Genomic DNA, 18,007 nt, shown 5'->3' with positions numbered 1-18,007 from the left:
CCCGCGTGCGGACGGGCGCAGAGGCGCCACCGGGGCGCGCGGGCGGGAGCGCGCCGCCTCCCCCTCCCCTCCCCTCGCTCCCGCCCGCTGCGGCGGCGGCGGCGGCAGCGGCGGCGGCGGCGGCGGCGGCGGCGCTTCCCCGGCGCGCGGAGCGGCTTTAAAAGGCGGCACCCCGCCCCCCCGGCGCACTCACCGCTCGGGCGCCCGCCGCGGAGCCTGCCTGCCGCTGCCATGCCTCCGCGCGCGCCGCCTGCGCCCGGGCCCCGCGCCGCCGCCGCCGCCGAGGACGCGGGGGACGCCGACCGGCCCGCGCCCCGGCCGCTGGCGCTGCGCCCCTGGAAGTGGCTGCTGCTGCTGGCGCTGCCCGCCGCCTGCTCCGCGCCTCCGCCGCCGCGCCCCGTCTACACCAACCACTGGGCAGTGCAAGTGCTGGGCGGCCCGGCGCAGGCGGACCGCGTGGCCCAGGCGCACGGCTACCTCAACTTGGGCCAGGTGAGTGCCGCGGGCCCGGCGCCCCAAACTTTCCTGGGCCCCTGGATGGACCCAGCTCGGCCCGCGCGCGCGGTGGTGGGGGCCCGGGCACCCGGCGGGGAGTCGCCCGGGAGGCGGGCGGGGGCCACCAGGTGGCGCGGCCCCGGGCGGGGTGACCCTGAGCGGACACCTGCCCGGAGCGGCCCGAGGCGGGGCGGTGGAGCGCAGCGTTCTGCCCGCGGGCGCTGTCCTCCGTGCCCACCGGGCCCTCCGGGGCCTGAGACCCCCCCGCCCCCCGCTGCCCTCGACGGAGAACTGGACCCTGAGCGCGCGCCAGGGCGGCTGGGCGTTTGCTGGGTGACAGGCGCATGGTGCGTGGCCGGGCTTCCCTGGGACCCCTGCGCCCTCTGTGGCCCCGGCTCCTGGAGGGGGACCCCCGGGTGCCTGTGCCTGGGAGTCGCTATGAGGGCGGCTGTCGGGACAGCTCGGGACCCAGTAGCCCCGGGGGTGGCCGGAGGCGCGCGGGAGCGGGTGGTGGTGGGAGATGCAGGGCGTGGGGTGGGGTCGTGTGCTTGGTTTCTAGGCTGCTGCAATGGCTCCGCAGACGGGCAGTGTGACCCTGGACAAGTCATTTCCCGAACTTGTGTAGGGACAGGGCCAGGGCCAGGGACAGCGTGCACACAGTCAACAAGTTGTTGGACTGATCCGGGGTGACTGTAGCCAAGTGCCAGGCTGGGAATGGGCTGGCGGGGGAGCCAGCAGCCCTCCCGCGGCCCCGGCTGGCACTCAGGCTGGCACTTAGCAAGAGAGGCTAGCCGGTGTGGCTCAGTGGATAGAGCGTCGGCCTGCGGACGGAAGGGCCCTGGGTTCGAGTCCAGTCAAGGTGGCACATGCCTCGATTGCCTGCAGGAGGCAACCAATCATAGATGTTTCTATCTCTCTCTCTCCCGCCCCCTTCCTCTCTCTCTAAAAAAAAAATAAATAAATAAGCCAAATTAAAAAAAAATGCTGGCCTTGGCTGGTTTGGCTCAGTTGGATAGAGCGCCGGCCTGTGGACTGAAGGGTCCCGGGCGCGATTTATTTATTTGTTTTTAAAATATTTTTATTGATTTCGGGGAGGAAGGGAGAGACAGAGAAATAGGAAACATCCATGATGAGAGAGAATCACTGATCAGCTGCCTCCTGCACGCCCCCTACTGGGGATCCAGCGTGTCACCCGGCCATGTGTCCTGACCAGGAATCGAACCCTGACCACCTGGTTCCCTAGGTCGCTGCTCAACCACTGAGCCACACGGGCCGGGCCTGTTACTCTTTATTGAAAACCAGCCTTTGTCCCCCTCCCCCCACCGGCCCGTCTTCGGTGGAAAAGGCCCCGGGCTGGCGTTGCGGCCTCTCCCTCCTCCTCGGTGAGAACTCTTTAAGAACCTCCCGTGCCTTCCCAACCCTGGAGGTTTTGTGACTCATAAACGCGACGACGGAGATATTCTTAGCTTTGATTTACGGGCGAGTCCAGGAGGGAGCGGAGGCCAGGGATGGAAGCGGTTGTGCGTCCGCACAGTTAGCGTGTGTTACCCCCCGGCCGGCCGGCCAGCCCGGTCCCCGCTCTTCGTCTGCGGCCACAGTCTCTGTCCGGTGTGAGCTCCCCTCCCTAAAGCCTTGCGGGGCCATTGGCGCTCCTGGTACCTGCCCCGACGCTCAGCCCTGCCTGGGTGGTGGATCTGGGCACGCGGCCCTAAGTCCTGGCCTGGTTTTTTTACGTTTCCTCTGTTCAGCTGATACCGTGATTCTGTTTGTTGTGACGTGGGGCAGAGGTCATTGAGACAGGGGCTTGGTTGCTCGTCTCCCTCCAATCCTGGAGGCCTGTGAGAGTCTGATCAAAGCTCTGAGCCTTCTCCGGTCAAAATTAGGCATCGCGCCCTGGCCGTTGTGGCTCAGTGGTTAGACCAGGGGTGGGCAAACTTTTTGACTCGAGGGCCACAATGGGTTCTTAAACTGGACCGGAGGGCCGGAACAAAAGCATGGATGGAGTGTTTGTGTGAACTAATATAACTTCAAAGTAAACATCATTACATAAAAGGGTACGGTCTTTTATTTCAATAGTTTTATTCATTTCAAACGGGCCGGATCCGGCCCGGGGGCTGTAGTTTGCCCACGGCTGGGTTAGACACTGAAGGGTCACAGGTTTGATTCCCCCTCAGGGCATAGGCCCAGGTTGAGGGCTTGACCCCCAGTAGGGGGTGTGCAGGAGTCCGCTGATTTGTGATTCTCTCTCATTATTGGTGCTTCTCTCTCTCTCTCTTCCTTCCTCTCTGAAATCAAAGAAAGAAAAATAGGCATCGTGCTTTGGCTGGTTTGGCTCAGTGGTTGGGGTGTCGGCTCACCCATCGAAGAGTCACAGGTTCGATTCCCGGTCAAGGGCACATACCTGGGTTGCAGGTTCGATCCCTACCCCCATCAGGATACGTGTCTGAGGCAACCAATCAATGTGTTTTTCTCACATGGATGTCTCTCTCTCCTCCCTCCCTCTCACTCTCTGAAAAGTCTCTAAAAAGCAACAGGGAAAAATATCCTCAGGGGATGATTAATTAAGAAAATATATGCGGTGCCAGGGACAAGACCAATTAGCCTCTTTCTGCGCCTCTATTTGTCATCCTGCGAGAGATCGCCCATAACACACCAGGCCTTAGAAAAGAGGAAAGAATCAAATGTCACTACGGACAGAGGACAGAACTAACTACACGGATAATGTGAAGGGAGGTGAGCGGTTGCTTGGTTAATAATACCTTTAACCACAGCAACATCTGAGAAGATAAGACATTCAGGTGGGGGGGGGGGGCGCGTCCGGGAGGCAACAGGTTGATGTGTTTCTCTCACATCGATGTTTCTCTCTCTCTCCCCCAACCTCCTCCTTCCTCCTTCCCAATCTCTCTCTGAAAAAGCAATGGAAAAATATCCTCAGGTGAGGATTAACCAAAAATAAAATAAAAAGTACACATGAGAAGGGGCAGCCAGCTCCCGGGGAGTTCCTGGGGCGGGTGTGGTTTAAGGCAGTAATGCGGTTTCACGCCTCTCTGATTGGCCAGCGTGGGAAAATGTTCGCATCCAGTGCTGGCCAGGGCACAGAGCAGCGGGCACGCTCAGGTGCCACTGCTGAAAGTTCTTGGTGGCATCTCGACTTTTTTGTTGTTGTTGTTGTTACTGTATTTTTTATTGATCTCAGAGAGGAGGGAAGAGGGAGAGAGAGAGAAAGAAACATCCATGATGAGAGAGAATCATGGATCGGCTGCCTCCTGCACGCCCCACACTGGGGATCGAGCCCGCCACCCGGGCATGTGCCCTGACTGGGAATCGAACCCGGGACCCTTCAGTCCTCAGGCCGGCGCTCTATCCACTGAGCCACACCGGCTAGGGCGGCATCCGGACTTTGGAGAGAGTCAGCTGGCCGTCCACCGGGAGGTCGAGTCGGGTCAGCGAGTTCACATCCAGGAGTGACCTTCTTGCACAGGCGCCTGCGGAGATGGGTTTAGGAATGTCCAGGGGCGCTTTGCAGGTGGTGGGAGTCACAGTCTAACCCCCCATCTGTCGAGGAGGGGAAAAGTGGATCGCCCTGTGGAGCAGCTCAGGGCGATTGGAAAGGAATGAAGCAGATACCGATCTGCACAGATAACGCAGACACGGGGCCGAGCGAAAGGCAGGGTGCAGGTGGAGGGCGTGTGCATGTGGATTTTAAAAAGAAACATGTCGATCCATTCTGTTATTTACGAATGCTTGGACACGGAGGCAGTGGGGGAGAGGAACTAGGGAGAGAAATGTCAAGCTTCATCTGTAGTGGGGTGTTTTTAAAAAAAATTTATATTTTTATTGATTTCAGAGAGGAAGGAAGAGAGAGAGAGAGAGAGAAACATCAATGCTGAGAGAGAATCATGGATCGGACGCCTCATACCTGAGTTGCAGGCTTGATCCCCAGCCTTGGTTGGGGCGCGTGTGGGAGGCAACCAATCGATGTGTCTCTCTCACATCGATGTTTCTCTCTCTCTATGTGTGTGTCTCTCCCTCTCCCTTCCACTCTCTTTCTTTCTTTAAAAAAAAAAAAAAAAGAGAGATATTGCCCTGGCTGGTTCGGCTGAGTGGATAGAGCATCGGACTGTGAACTGAAGGGTCCCGGGTTCGACTCCAGCCAAGGGCACATGCCTGGGTTGCGGGCTCGATCCCCAGTGGGGGCCGTGCAGGAGGCGTGCAATGATTCCCTCTCATCATTGAGGTTTCTATCTCTATTTCCCTTTTCCTTCCTCTCTGAAATGATGAAAATACATTAAAAAAAAGAGAGAGAGAGATTCTCTCAGACCCGGTCCCCACAGCTGGGTGGCTGAGTTTTGGAATGTTTAACCTGAGGGCGCCGGGCGGGGCCGTACCTTCCCCTGCATTGAGCTAAGGTGTTGGTTCTGAGACTGGGCCTAGACACAGGCAGGCCGGGTGCCAGGGGGCCTGGGAGATGTGAGAGCCTCAAAGGATTCTAAACTTGCCTTCCGTAGTTTCCCTGAAATAGCTCCGGAGCGGGCCGTACCTGGCCCAGAATTGCAAGCGAGCCCGCCGCGTTCGTCCGTGTCAGCACAAAAAAACTGTCGTCTGCCCACAGCGCGTCTTCCTAAGCTGAGGCCGAGCCTGGTGTTACAATCCCGGACCGGAATCTTTTCCAACCAGAGTGTCGGGGGGCTCGGGCGGGACATGGGGAGGCCCAGCATAGCAGTCGCCTGGGACCTAATTCCCTGGAATTGACTGACTGTGGATTTAAATATATATATATATATATTTTTTATTGATTTCAGACAGGAAGGGAGAGTGAGAGAGAGAGAGAGAGAGAGAGAGAAACATCAATGATGAGAGAGAATCACGGATCGCCTGCTGGGCTTGCTGTTTGTATTCGCTTTGCTTTCGAAGACCCTGGACGTTAAATGCCTCCTCATACCGTGATTAGTCATTCTAATTCCTCTCTGAATCGCTCATGTGTATTCTTTGCCCATTTTTCCATCGGGTTATCTTTTATCTCCATAACTTGTGGGTGTCGTCTCTGTCTTGCGCATATTAATCTCCTGGTGTAAGTGTATGGCAGATGTTTCTCGCGCCTGTCATTTTTTTGTTGTTGTTGTGCATCCTCGCCCAAAGACATTTTTCCATTGATTTTTAGAAAGAGTGGAAGGGAGGGGAGAGACAGAGAGAGAGAGAGAAACATAGATGTGAGAGAGACACATCGATTGGTTGCTTCCTGCACGTGCCCGGACCAGGGCCAGGGATCAAGCCTGTAACCGAGGTACGTGCCCTAGATTGGAATCAAACCCGGGACCCTTCAGTCTGTAGGCTGACGCACTATCCACTGAGCCACGCCGGCCAGGGCTGGTCCCCCTCCGTGTGATTCGGAAATGACCAAGGCAGGGAACAACCTACAACCGACAAGAACCTAAGTCACTGTTGCAAAAGGGATGGAGGCGGAATCCAGAGGCCTTAGGCTAACGGAGGTGGCCGGGGCTGGTGTCAGCTGGGAAGTTCCCAGAAGGCTTTGCGGCTGATGGCATTTGAGTCGCCCGGCCACAGGATTTTCCATAGTCGGAGGAATAAGAAGTGGGGAAATAATTGTTTCTTCCTCTTTTAAAAAATATATTTTTACTAGAGGCCCGGTGCATGAAATTCATGCAAGGGCCTCAGCCCTGGCTTCGTCTGGAAGGTTGTCCGGAAGGACGTCCGGAAGGTCGCTTGGTTGTCTGGTCTAATTAGCATATTACGCTTTTATTATTATTATAGATTGATTTCAGAGAGAGGGAGATAAACATCAATGATGAGAATCATGCACCGGCTGCCTCCTGCACGCCCCACACTAGGGATCGAGCCCGCAACCCGGGCCTGTGCCCTGACCGGGAATCGAACCCTGACCTCCTGGTTGCTAGGTCGACGCTCAACCACGGAGCCAGGCCGGCCGGGCTCCAGTTCCCATCTTGATTCGCTCTGACAAAGCGCCCTGGCCGTGTTTCTGTTTTCCTGAGTCAGAAGCAGTGGCTACAGAGAACTACAGACACTCCTATCTTCCAGCCAGTTTTTTTGTGTGTTTTTTTTTTGTCTTGCTCAAAGTTGCTTTTACTTTCCAGCAATGGGTTCCTGTCCTGAGTCAGGCATTTGTGGCGCTTTGTTCTTGGTCGGTGCGGATGGACGGCCCGCCAGCCCCGGCGCGTCCCCCCTGCCGGCAGCTGCCCGGCCTCCCCGGGGACACGGGGAGATCTTTCTCCCACCCCCACGCCCCGAGGCCGAGGGACTTTGTGGATTTGCTGCCACTGTTTCCTCCCCACTGCCCCATGGTGTCTGTTTTATCTACCCCATGTGGTCAGGATGCTTATGGGCGCATTAGACGGCGGGTCTCAAAGCAGGGCTGTTTTATTTATTATTTATTTATGTTGTTTGCATTGTTTTTCCTTTTTTTTTTTTGATTGATTGATTTCTTATATATTTTTATTGATTTCAGAGAGGAAGGGAGAGGGAGAGATAGAAACATCCATGATGAGAGAGAATCATGGATCAGCTGCCTCCTGCACGCCCCCTACTGGGGATCGAGCCCGAAACCCGGGCATGTGCCCTTGACCGGAATTGAACCCAGGACCTTTCAGTCCACAGGCCAAAGCTCTATCCACCGAGGCCAATCCGACTAGGGCAGGTTTTTTGGGCATTTTTATAGAAGTGTATTCCAGCCCACACTGACAGCTGCTGGGAAGCAAGATCTCAGATGCCGCAGGGTGTGTTTCTGCACGTACCCCGGGCACAGAAGTGATGCTCAGAGATCCTTAGGGGGTCTGGCTGGTGTGGCTCAGTGGATTGAGCGTCGTCCAGTGGATTGGACCAGGAGGTCCCGAGTTCGATTCCTGGTCAGGGCACATGCAGGAGCCGGTGGTATGCCTTCCCCGGGTGGGGGGGCGGGTCGTGGTGCTTAGAGGGGAGAGTCCAACCAACAAGTGTTTCATAATCAAATGTTGGGAGAACCCTGGCCCGCAGCTCAGTGGTTAGAGCGTCATCCTTGGCACCGAAGTGTTGTGGGTTCGATTCCCCGTCAAGGGCACGCACCTGGGTTTCAGGTTCGATCCCCGGCTCCGGTCAGGGCATGTTCAGGAGGCAACCAATCGATGTGTCTCTCTCACATCGATGTTCCTCTTTCTCTCACTCTCTCCTCCCGTTCTCCTTCCCTCCCTTCCACTCTCTCTAAAAATCAGCGGGAAAAATATCCTTGGGTGAGGATTAACAACAATCACCACAGATGTCGGGAGATCAACAAGATTCTTAGGGTTGTGGGGTGGGGGCCAGGGGAGACATCGTACATTCGTGTCTAGAGATGAGGGTTCGAAGCCCAGGGGCTTATTGAACGGGGCCGGTGATGTCATCCAAGAAATCCCCGTGGAATCTGGCCTCGGGGGCCTCGGCGTTTACGAGGTGTGTTCCGGGGTCGGTCTGGCATCCCCGAGGATTAGTGTGGCTCCGGGACCCCATAACTTGCTGGTGCCCCAGGGGCAGAGGCACTGAGCCCCGGGGAGCAGCACGCCCATAAAGCTCATAAGCCAGCGGAGGCCGGCAGCTCCCGGGCCTGCCCGCCGCGGACGGAGGGGCCCCAGCAGGCACCCGGCCTGGCCAGTGTTGCTCAGTGGTTACGGTGTCGGCCTACCCACCAAAGAGTCCTGGGTTTGATTCCCGGTCAAGGGCACATATGTGGGTTGCAGGTTCCTTCCCCAGCCCCAGTGGGGGAGGCAACCAACTGATTGTTTCTCTCACATGGATGTTTCCTTTTCTCTCTCTCTGTCTGTTTCTCTCCCCCGCCCTCCCTTCCACTAACCCCGAAAATCAATCAGGTGAGGATTAACAACAACAACAACAATAACTAACTAACTAACTAAATACACACACACACACACACACACACACACACACACACACACACACACACACCAGTGGCCTGGTGCACGGGAATTCATTAGAGGAAATATTTTAAGTATCAGAGATGAAAGAAAATTAGTAAAATGTGTATGAAAACCTCCCTCCTGTCAGAGTCTGGGGTGTGCTGCAGGACCCAGAGTCAAGTCCCGCCCACCCCCCCCACTCATGCCTCAAAATCGCACAAGATCCAGACCCGGCCACCCCATCCCTGTCAAGCCCCGTGGGGGGTGTGGGGGGGCGCGGCCTCAGGTCCCCTGGCCCCCGGCACAAGGGCGCAACAACCATTTGCATCTTAGCTCTTTATTATATAGGATATTTATTGATTTCAGAGAGGAAGGGACAGGAAGAGAGAGAATCTTGGATCGCTGCCTCCTTCACGCCCCCCACACTGGGGATCAAGCTTGCAACCTGGACGTGTGCCCTGACCGGGGATCGAACCCGGGACCCTTCGTGCCGCAGGCTGACGCTCTACCCACTGAGCCACACTGGCCAGGGCCTGAATGGTGATTTCTGAAAGGAAGGCGTCCCTCCTAGGAGCCGTGTGCCTCCTGGTGAATTCAGGGCACGTGCGAGAAGTGGGGGCAGGGGCCGGGGGGAAGAATGAGTGCATTATTCCTCGAAGCTGCCCTTATTTATAGATTCTCCTCGTTCTATTAACATGAACGCCCCAGGGACATGAAGCTTGGAGCACGTAACACATAATAGGAATGAAGGCACGTGAGGCTAAAACGGGGAACAGTGGCCCAGTGAGCCGGGAGCTTAGGGACCGAGAGGAAGAGGGGACATTTTCCTGAAAACGGTCGAGGGGGGCCTGCTCTAGGGCAGCGGTTCTCAACCTGTGGGCCGCGACCCCTTGGGGGGTCGAACGACCCTTTCACAGGGGTCGCCTAAGACCGTCGGAAAACACAGAGATAATTACATGTTGTTTTTGTGATGAATCACTGTGCTTTCCTGATGTTCCATTTGTCACCATGAAAATACATCCTGCCTATCAGATCTTTGCATGACGATTCATCACAGTAGCCACATGACAGTGATGAAGCAGCCACGAAGATAATTTTATGGCCGGGGGTCCCCACAACATGAGGAGCTGTATGAAAGGGTCGCGGCATGAGGAAGGTTGAGAACCACTGGTCTAGAGGGAGAGTCCGAGAAAATAAGGAGAAAAACATAAAATATTTAGGAATGAAAAGGAGCAAGTGTTGCCCGGCTGGCATGGCTTAGTGGTGAGCGTCGACCTAGGAACCAGGAGGTCACGGTTTGATTCCCAGTCAGGGCACAGGCCTGGGTTGTGGGCTCCATCCCCAGTAGGGGACGTGCAGGAGGCAGCTGATCTGTGATTCTCTCTCATCATTGATGTTTCTCTCCCTCTCTCCCTCGCCCTTCCTCTCTGAAATCAATCTATATATCTATATCTATATCTATATATAATTTTTTATATATATATATAATTTTTATATATACATATATATATATATATATATATAATTTTTTTTTAAAGGAGAAAGTGTTAAGATGACTCCAGGGAGAAGCAGAGGCAGAGATTATGGTAATTGCATTAGGCAAGCAAAAAAATAAAATGTCCTGGTTGTACAAGGAAGTCAAACCAATTAAGTGCTTAATGGGCTTTAAGGGGAGTTGGCAAAATGAAAACGTGCTAAGTGTGATAAAATATGTAAATAGGCATATGGTGCCGGCTCTGTCCTCACGGCCAGGGCTTCCTGCCTCGAAGACCAGGGGTTCCGGCTTCCTTAGATAGGACCCTGATCAGAGGAGACACCAAGTTCACAGCCCCTACAAGGAGCAAAGCTGGGTTCGCACGAAGGCGATGCAATGAATGAATTGATGAATGAATGAGGATTTCCTAAAGTGAGGAATTTAAAAGCACACTCAGGAGGGAAAGCCACGGCCTGCCAGCCGGCCGCCGTGGCTCAGTGATTGAGCATCGACCAGTGAACCAGGAGGTCACGGTTCGATTCCCGGTCAGGGCACAGGCCCGGGTTGTGGGCTCGATCTCCACCGGGGGCGTGCAGGAGGCAGCCGGTTTCGAGGCGCACGGGGCTGGGCGGGGACTTGACTCTGGGTCCTTCGGCGTGCCCCAGACTCTGACAGGAGGGGGATATTCATATACATTTTATTTTTATTATTATTATTTTTTTAATATATATTTTATTGATTTTTTACAGAGAGGAAGGGAGAGGGATAGAGAGTCAGAAACATCGATGAGAGAGAAACATCGATCAGCTGCCCCCTGCACACTCCCCACTGGGGATGTGCCTGCAACCAAGGTACATGCCCTTGACCGGAATCGAACCTGGGACCCCTGAGTCCGCAGGCCGACGCTCTATCCGCTGAGCCAAACCGGTCAGGGCTCATATACATTTTAGTAATTTTCTTTCATCTCTGACACTTCTATTATGGAGAAAGGGCAAATAGCAATATTAAGATATTTCCCCTCATTAATTCCCTTTTAATGTGCACGAATTTCGTGCACCGGGGCCACTAGTGTAAAAATTAAAAAAACAGAAGGAAGATCTCCAGGGCGAAGGTTGCGGAGTTTGCCACACGTGGGCCCTTTGTGGACGTGAAAGGTACAGGGTGAGGCCGGGTATATAAGTCAATTCCCTCCTCCAAAGCCAGCCCCCTCTGGCTTCGGGGAAGAGAAAATGAACTTGACTCTGTCGAAATGAAGGCCTTTTCAGGAACCCGCAGGAAGTCCAGCAGCTTAATTGCATGCTCCGGGGGGGATGCGGGGGGAGGACTACGTGTTGCAGAAGGCAAGTTTGGGAGACCGGGAAATTAGGCAAGCAACCTAACTAGAGTCGGCATTATAATTACCGCAGTGAGAGCACGTTGCTCTGTGTCTGTGTGAGCGAAATGGGAAGCAGGGGTTTTAATTCCTTTCATTAAAAAAAAAAAAATTTTTTTTAATGCTTTAAAAAAAAAATTAATAACAAACTGCCCATTCTCTCTCTCTCTCTCTCCCTGGACCTCCTTAATTATAAATACCAGGTAGCCCCGCGCCGGCTAAATATAGGTTCCGTGGCCATCCACCGTGTGTTTATAACTTTCTCCAGGCGGAAGTCACCGGAGCAGGACGGAATTCATTTGGTGTGTCGGTTTTTATGGGCTAATTAGTCGTGTTTCTCTTAAGCAGCGCCCCCCCCCCCCCCGGGGATCCCTAACGTTATATAACTGAACTCTTGTCGCCTGTGACTTTGAGACAGACTCTTCCCCAAAAGCTGCAGAGGCCCCAAGCAGACAGGGCTCAGGACACCCGCGTCAGGCCCTGGCCGGGGAGCCCAGTGGGTTAGAGCATCGCACCCCGATACGCCAAGGTTGCCGGTTCGATCCCCGGGCAGGGCACTTACAAGAATCAGCCAATGAATGCATGAATGAGTGGAACAGCACGTCGATGTTTCTCTCTGTCTCTTTTTCCCTTCCCCTCTCTCTCTGTAAAATTATTAAATTAAAAAAATTTTTTTTTAAAGAAAAAGGAGCCTGGCTGGTGTGGCTCAGTGGTTGAGCGTCGACCTAGGAGCCAGGAGGTCACGGTTCGATTCCTGATCAGGGCACATGCCTGGGTCGCGGGCTCGATCCCCAGTGGGCGGCGTGCAGGAGGCAGCCGATCCATGATTCTCTCTCATCACGGATGTTTCTCTCTCTCCCTCTCCCTACCTCTCTGAGATCTATAAAAAGAATAAAGATAAATAAAAGAATCTACCAATGAGTGCATGAATGAGTGGAACACCCCATCAATGTTTCTCTCTCACTCTCTCCCTTCCTCTCTCTCTCTCTCTCTCTCTCTCTCTCAAATTAATAAATAGAAATTTTTTTTTATTAAAAAGTAAAACAGAACAGCAACCACCACCAGCAGAACATCTGTTTGGGCCAAGGGCAGGCCGGGGAGCGAGACAGCGAATCGTCATCGCTGAGACCTTGAATTGGGACCTTTCCCGGCTGCTTATCTGCTGCTCCCCGGAGGCGGGCGGGCGGCTCTCACCCCGCTGGCCGGGGAGGGCGGCCGGGGTGGGACTCTGGTGTCTTGACCAAAGTATGTGCTTGGCCCCACGCCCCCTTTTCCTCCCCCCACCCCCCACCCCAGCTTGCTGACTGCAGAGCTCACAGAACTGCACCTGCGTCTGAGGTCACGTCCATTGGAGGCCCGAGCGGGCGGCGGGGAGGACTTTGGAACGATCGGATGTCATCTGGGGTGGAATCCGCCGCGCCTCAGCGCCTTTGCTGCCATCAAAGGGGATCAATACGTTAGGGGTCTCCCCCTCCGCTCCTCGGGGCCCCGGAAAAAAGTGCCGCGTCGTCTTTTTTCTTCCTTCAGGAAGGTGGGGAAGGAGTTGGGGGTCGGGGTGGGGGAGAGAGAAACACCGATGTGAGAGACGCACATCCATTGGTGGTTTCTATCTCTCCCTCTCACTTCCTCTCTGCCACCGACAAACACACATCAACTGGTTGCCTCATGCACACACCCACCCAGACCCACCCTGACCGGGGCCAGGGATCGAACCTGCAACCCAGGTGCGTGCCCTTGACGGGGAATCGAACCCACGACCCTTCAGTGCCCGGGCCGGTGCTCTAACCACTGGACAACACTGGCCAGGGGCAACGCTGTTATTTTCCACATGAATGACTGTAACCTCACTGTTGCCCCGCTCTGTACGAAAGGGTGTGGAGTCGCCAAGGAGTAATCGCTCCCCACCCCCGCCCCCGCCTGCCTCCCAGCCACCCTGCCGGCCAGGCCCCCTCCCTGATCCAGTCCCCCGACCTCACACCCGACCTGCATGGGCAGGGAGGACACATGAAGCTGGCTGTCCTCGTATTTGCAGGAAAAACACACACAAAAAAAAACAAAAAAAAACTGGCTCTTCCTGCCTTGGCGCCTGCCCCTTCCTTGTTTGGTGCCACAGCTGTTTTGTTTGTTAGTTTGTTTTGAATATATTTTTATTGATTTCAGAGAGGCAGGGAGAAGGGGAGAGAGAGAGAGGCATCGTGATGAGAGAGAATCAGTGATGGGCCGCCTCCTGCACGCCCCCTACTGGGGATGGAGCCCGCAACCCGGGCACGTGCCCCTGACCGGGAATCGAACCAGCGACCTCCTGGCTCCTAGGTCGATGCTCAACCACTGAGCCACGCCACCCCGGCTCTTTCCAACAGCCAGTAAAGAGCAAGACAGGCCTTCGGAGAGCAGGGACGCGACGTGCAGGGGTCGTCTCGTCACACACAAGGGCAAGTGACTGCTCCCGGGAGGGCCTTCCGTCCGTCCGTCCGTCTGTCCCCCGGGCCACATCCTTTCCCCAGGCTTCCTCGGACCCCCGCCCCCTCAGAAAGGAGGGACCCCCCCCCCCGGGGAGCGCGACGTGCTCAGCTGACCTCTGCCCAGTCCCCACGCCGGACCCGCCTGCTTTCCTTGGCTCCCGCGTCGCCCTGGAGCGGACGGAACGGCTGTTCATTCTTAGAGATTCCCGCTCGCCCGAGGGGCGGGGAGCGCGCGGTTTGTTTACGGAGGAGTGTTTTGGTGTAGACCTGGCGTGACACTCGCTCAGCTGCTTCGGGGACACGTGACCCTGAATGGACACCCTGTCCACGTCTCCAAGCGCAGGGGTGCAGGTCCAAGGCGGTGCTGCCTCTGGGAGCGGGCGGTCCTTCTTAGAGAGGGGACCAGAAGGCTTGTGTGGGCTGCAGGGTTTTGTGTGGCTTTTTCAGAGATGTTTTTATGGATTTCGGAGAGAGGGAGGGAGAGGGGGAGAGAGAGAGAGAAGCATCCACGATGAGAGAGAATCCTGGATCGGCTGCCTCCTGCACGCCCCCTACTGGGGATGGAGCCCGCAACCCGGGCCTGTGCCCTTGACCGGGAATCGAACCCTGACCTCCTGGTTCTTCGGTCGACGCTCAACCACGGAGCCACGCCGGCCGGCCGGGTGGGATGCAGGGTTTTGGAAACCGTTTGCAGGACTGTATTCACGACTGACGTCCTGTTTCTTGTCTTGCAGATCGGAAACCTGGAAAACTACTACCACTTTTATCACAGCAAGACCTTCAAGAGGTCGACCTTCAGTAGCAGAGGCCCTCACACCTTCCTCCGAATGGACCCCCAGGTACAGCCCGCTCCCTGGGCAGGGTGGGTGCCTAGGGTGTTGCTGGCTGTTCTGTTTTTTAAAATATATTTTTATTGATTTCGGAGAGGAAGGAAGAGGGGGAGAGAGAGACAGAAACATCAATGATGAGAGAGAATCATGCCCAGATTGCGGGCTCCATCGCCAGTGTGGGGCGTGCAGGAAGCAGCCGATCAAGGATTCTTGCTCAACATTGATGTTTCTCTCTCTGTCCCTCTCCCTTCCTCTCTGAAATCAATTTAAAAAAATCCTATCTAATAAAAGAGCAATATGCAAATTAACCGTCACTCCACGACAAAGATGGCGGCACCCATAGCAGCTGGGGCAGGACGCTGGTGGCATCACCCCGGCAATGTGAGCCCAGCAGGCAAGCACGCCCGCAGGCAGTACCCAGCAGGGCCTGCTTGGCCATCCCCGTGGTGTGGAGCAGGCAGGCCCCGCAGAGAGCACAGAACCACGGGGAGCGGGCCCAAGCCGTCAGTAGGACATCCCCTGAGGGATCCCGAATTGGAGGGGGTGCAGGTCAGGCTGAGGGACCAGACCCCCACCCCATGCACGAATTTCATGCACTGGGCCTCTAATATTAAAATAAAAGTAAAGTACTATCTTCAGTTTGAGTGTGCGGGCAACATATTGCCAATTGTGTCCTCGAAGGAAGGAGATGAGAGTAAGAAAAGATTTTCTAGGCAAAGGCCCTGGCATTTAGGTTTTCTCCAATAAACATCCCTTTTCTACAGGACTTCTTGTTTTTTTTTTTAATTGATTTCAGAGAGGAAGGAAGGGAGATGGAGAGAGAGAGAGAAACATCAGTGATGAGAAAGAATCACGGATCGGCTGCCTCCTGCAGGCCCCGTAGTGGGGATTGAGCCCGCTACCCGGGCATGTGCCCCGACCAGAATGGAACCGTGACCTCCTGGTTCCTAGGTCGATGCTCAACCACTGAGCCACACCAGCCAGGCTACAGGTCTTCTGAATAGACTCTTGGCAGGGCCGCTATCGGAGCATCCTTGCAGCCAATAAAGAGGATAGAGAGAAGGGAGTGGCCGCTGCCCGTTGCGTCTAGCGGCTCTCGCTCAGCGTTCGGCCCCGGAGAGCGTGAGGGACAGCAGGGCCGGGCAGCCTCTGCGGAAACCACCCGGTTCCCATGCAGACCCAGCCCCTTCGCTGTCGGTCCGACTCATCGCCACTCCGCCTCCTCCTTCTGATTAAATTCAGGCTGTTCCCCCCAAAGTGTGTACGCACTCTCACGGCTGAGAGCTCAGTTTGGAAAATGAAACGTTCTTGTTGTTATTTTTCCCTTTGATTTTTAGAGAGAGTGGAAAAGAGGGGGGGGAGAGAGAGAGAGAGAGAGAGAGAGAGAGAGAGAAACATCGATGTGAGAGAGACACCCCGATGGGTTGCCTCCGGTAGGTTCCCCCGACCAGGGCCGGGGATCGAGCCTGCAAACCGAGGTACCTGCCCTTGACTGGAATCGAACCCAGGACCCTTCAGCCTGCAGGCCGACGCTCCAACCACTGAGCCACACCGGCCAGGGCAGCCAGGCCTTTTTTGCTGTGTTGTTAATAGGATTATGAAAAGGCAAAGACGGTTTAAGATTATTGAGGCGCTTGGGAACGCCATGTCTCCAGCGTGTGGGGATGACCGAACTGGAAATGAATGTTACGGAGCTGAGGGTAAAGGTCGGTCGAACGCAGGCAGGCAGCATTTCATTTTAATGAGCTCCAGTCCCCATTGTATGTATCAAGTGCCTCGGAAAGGGATGGAATTTACAGCGCACCCCCCGGCCTCCCAGAAGGACTGATAGCGCGTCCTTTTGTCAAAACAGGAGGAGGAGGAAGAGTTCAGACAGCTTTCGTCACCGGTTCTCCTTACATTCTTAATTCCTCTCCCCTTTTTTTTTTTTTACCAAAATGGTAAAACACAAAATTAAATTTAAAAGGCCTTGCCCTAGCCGGTTTGGCTCAGTGGATAGAGCATTGGCCATCAGACTGAAGGGTTTGATTCCCGGTCAAGGGCACATGCCCGGGTTGCTGGCTCCATCCCCACTCGGGGGCGGGCAGGGGGCAGCCGATCAATGATTCTCTTTCATCGTTGATGTTTCTCTCTCTCCCTCTCCCTTCCTCTCTGGGAATAAAAATATATTTCAATAAAAATGTGTTTTTGAAAATAAAATAAATAAAAGGCCAGTTTGCTTGAAGTACTTTCTTTTTTTTTTCAATTCACTTTTAAAGAGAGGAAGAGAGAAGGGAGAGAGAGATAGAAACATAAATGATGAGAGGGAATCATGGATCGGCTGCCTCCTGCACGCCCCACACTGGGGATCGAGCCCACAACCCAGGCATGTGCCCTGCCCGGGAATCCAACTGTGACCTCCTGGTTCCTAGGTTGAGGCTCAACCACTGAGCCACACCAGCTGGGCTCGAAATACGTTCTTTGTGTTTGTTTGTTTTTTAAATCCTAACCAGAGGATATTTATTTCATTGATTTTTATTTTTATTTATTTATTTATTTTTAATGTATTCTATTGATTTTTTTACAGAGAAGACGGGAGAGGGATAGAGAGTTAGAAACATCGATCAGCTGCCTCCAGCACACCTCCTACTGGGGATGTGCCTGCAACCAAGGTACATGCCCTTGACCGGAATCGAACCTGGGACCTTTTAGTCCACAGGCCGACGCTCTATCCACTGAGCCAAACCGGTTAGGGCTTTCATTGACTTTTAGAGAGAGTGGAAGGAGGGCAGAAAGAGAGAGGGAGAGAGAGAAAGTGAGAGAAACATTGATGTGAGAGAGGCACACCGATTGGTTGCCTCAGGCACACGCCCTGACCTGGGCCGGGTGTCCAACCTGCAACCCAGGTACGTGCCCTGGAGCAGGAAGGGAACACGGGACTCTTCCGTGCGTGGGCCGGGGCGCTAACCACTGAGCACACCGGCCCGGGCTCGAAGCGCCGTGTTGCTCAGCGCCTTCCTTGGGAGCGCAGCCCGGCTGCTCTGAGGGCCCGGGACCGGCCGCTGGGCTTTTTCCAGAGCCTGTCATTGAAGCAAACTGAAAGCATTTGTTTTTGACTTGTCCTTTGGCCAAACGTCTGGAGAAGGGTGGATGTTGCAGAGGCGCCGGCCAATGGCCGCGAGGCCTCCCACATTTTTCTTAAATTACTCGTTCTGATTCCCTTCCAAGCTGGCGTTGGGACGGTCCGATGTTGCTGCCCGCGTCTCCCAGCCCTCACATTGCAGGGTGATGATTCTGGCTCGGCCCTGGCCCGCCCTGCAGCTCCCGGCCAGATGGGTGACAGAAATAGAAAGATAAAGATGTTATTCGGCGGCTCGTCCGGGGGCCGTGGGAGCCTCCAGCTCGAGGCTTCATTGTAAATATGTTCTTATTGATTTCAGAGAGGAAGGGAGAGGCAGAGAGAGAGAGAGAGAGAGAGAGAGAAAAACATCAAT

At 54.9% G+C, this 18,007-nt stretch overlaps 1 protein-coding gene across 2 annotated transcripts in view; it reads left to right on the top strand.

Annotated features, from left to right (window-relative positions):
* Window positions 1–231: 231 nt before the first annotated feature.
* PCSK6 (proprotein convertase subtilisin/kexin type 6) overlaps window positions 232–18,007 on the top strand; it is a gene marked incomplete at its 5' end in the record, with an annotated part of 54,570 nt that continues 36,794 nt past the window's right edge. For both annotated transcript variants that reach the window (XM_081114833.1, XM_081114832.1), the window contains 2 exons: window positions 232–492; window positions 14,439–14,543. In XM_081114833.1, the coding sequence (XP_080970959.1) occupies window positions 232–492; window positions 14,439–14,543 (366 nt within the window). The remainder of the gene's footprint in view (window positions 493–14,438; window positions 14,544–18,007) is intronic.

The sequence above is a fragment of the Myotis nattereri genome, assembly GCF_964212035.1.
Source record: "Myotis nattereri genome assembly, chromosome: 21".
Taxonomy (NCBI): Eukaryota; Metazoa; Chordata; class Mammalia; order Chiroptera; family Vespertilionidae; genus Myotis; species Myotis nattereri.
This window is presented reverse-complemented; position numbering and strand designations above follow the sequence as displayed.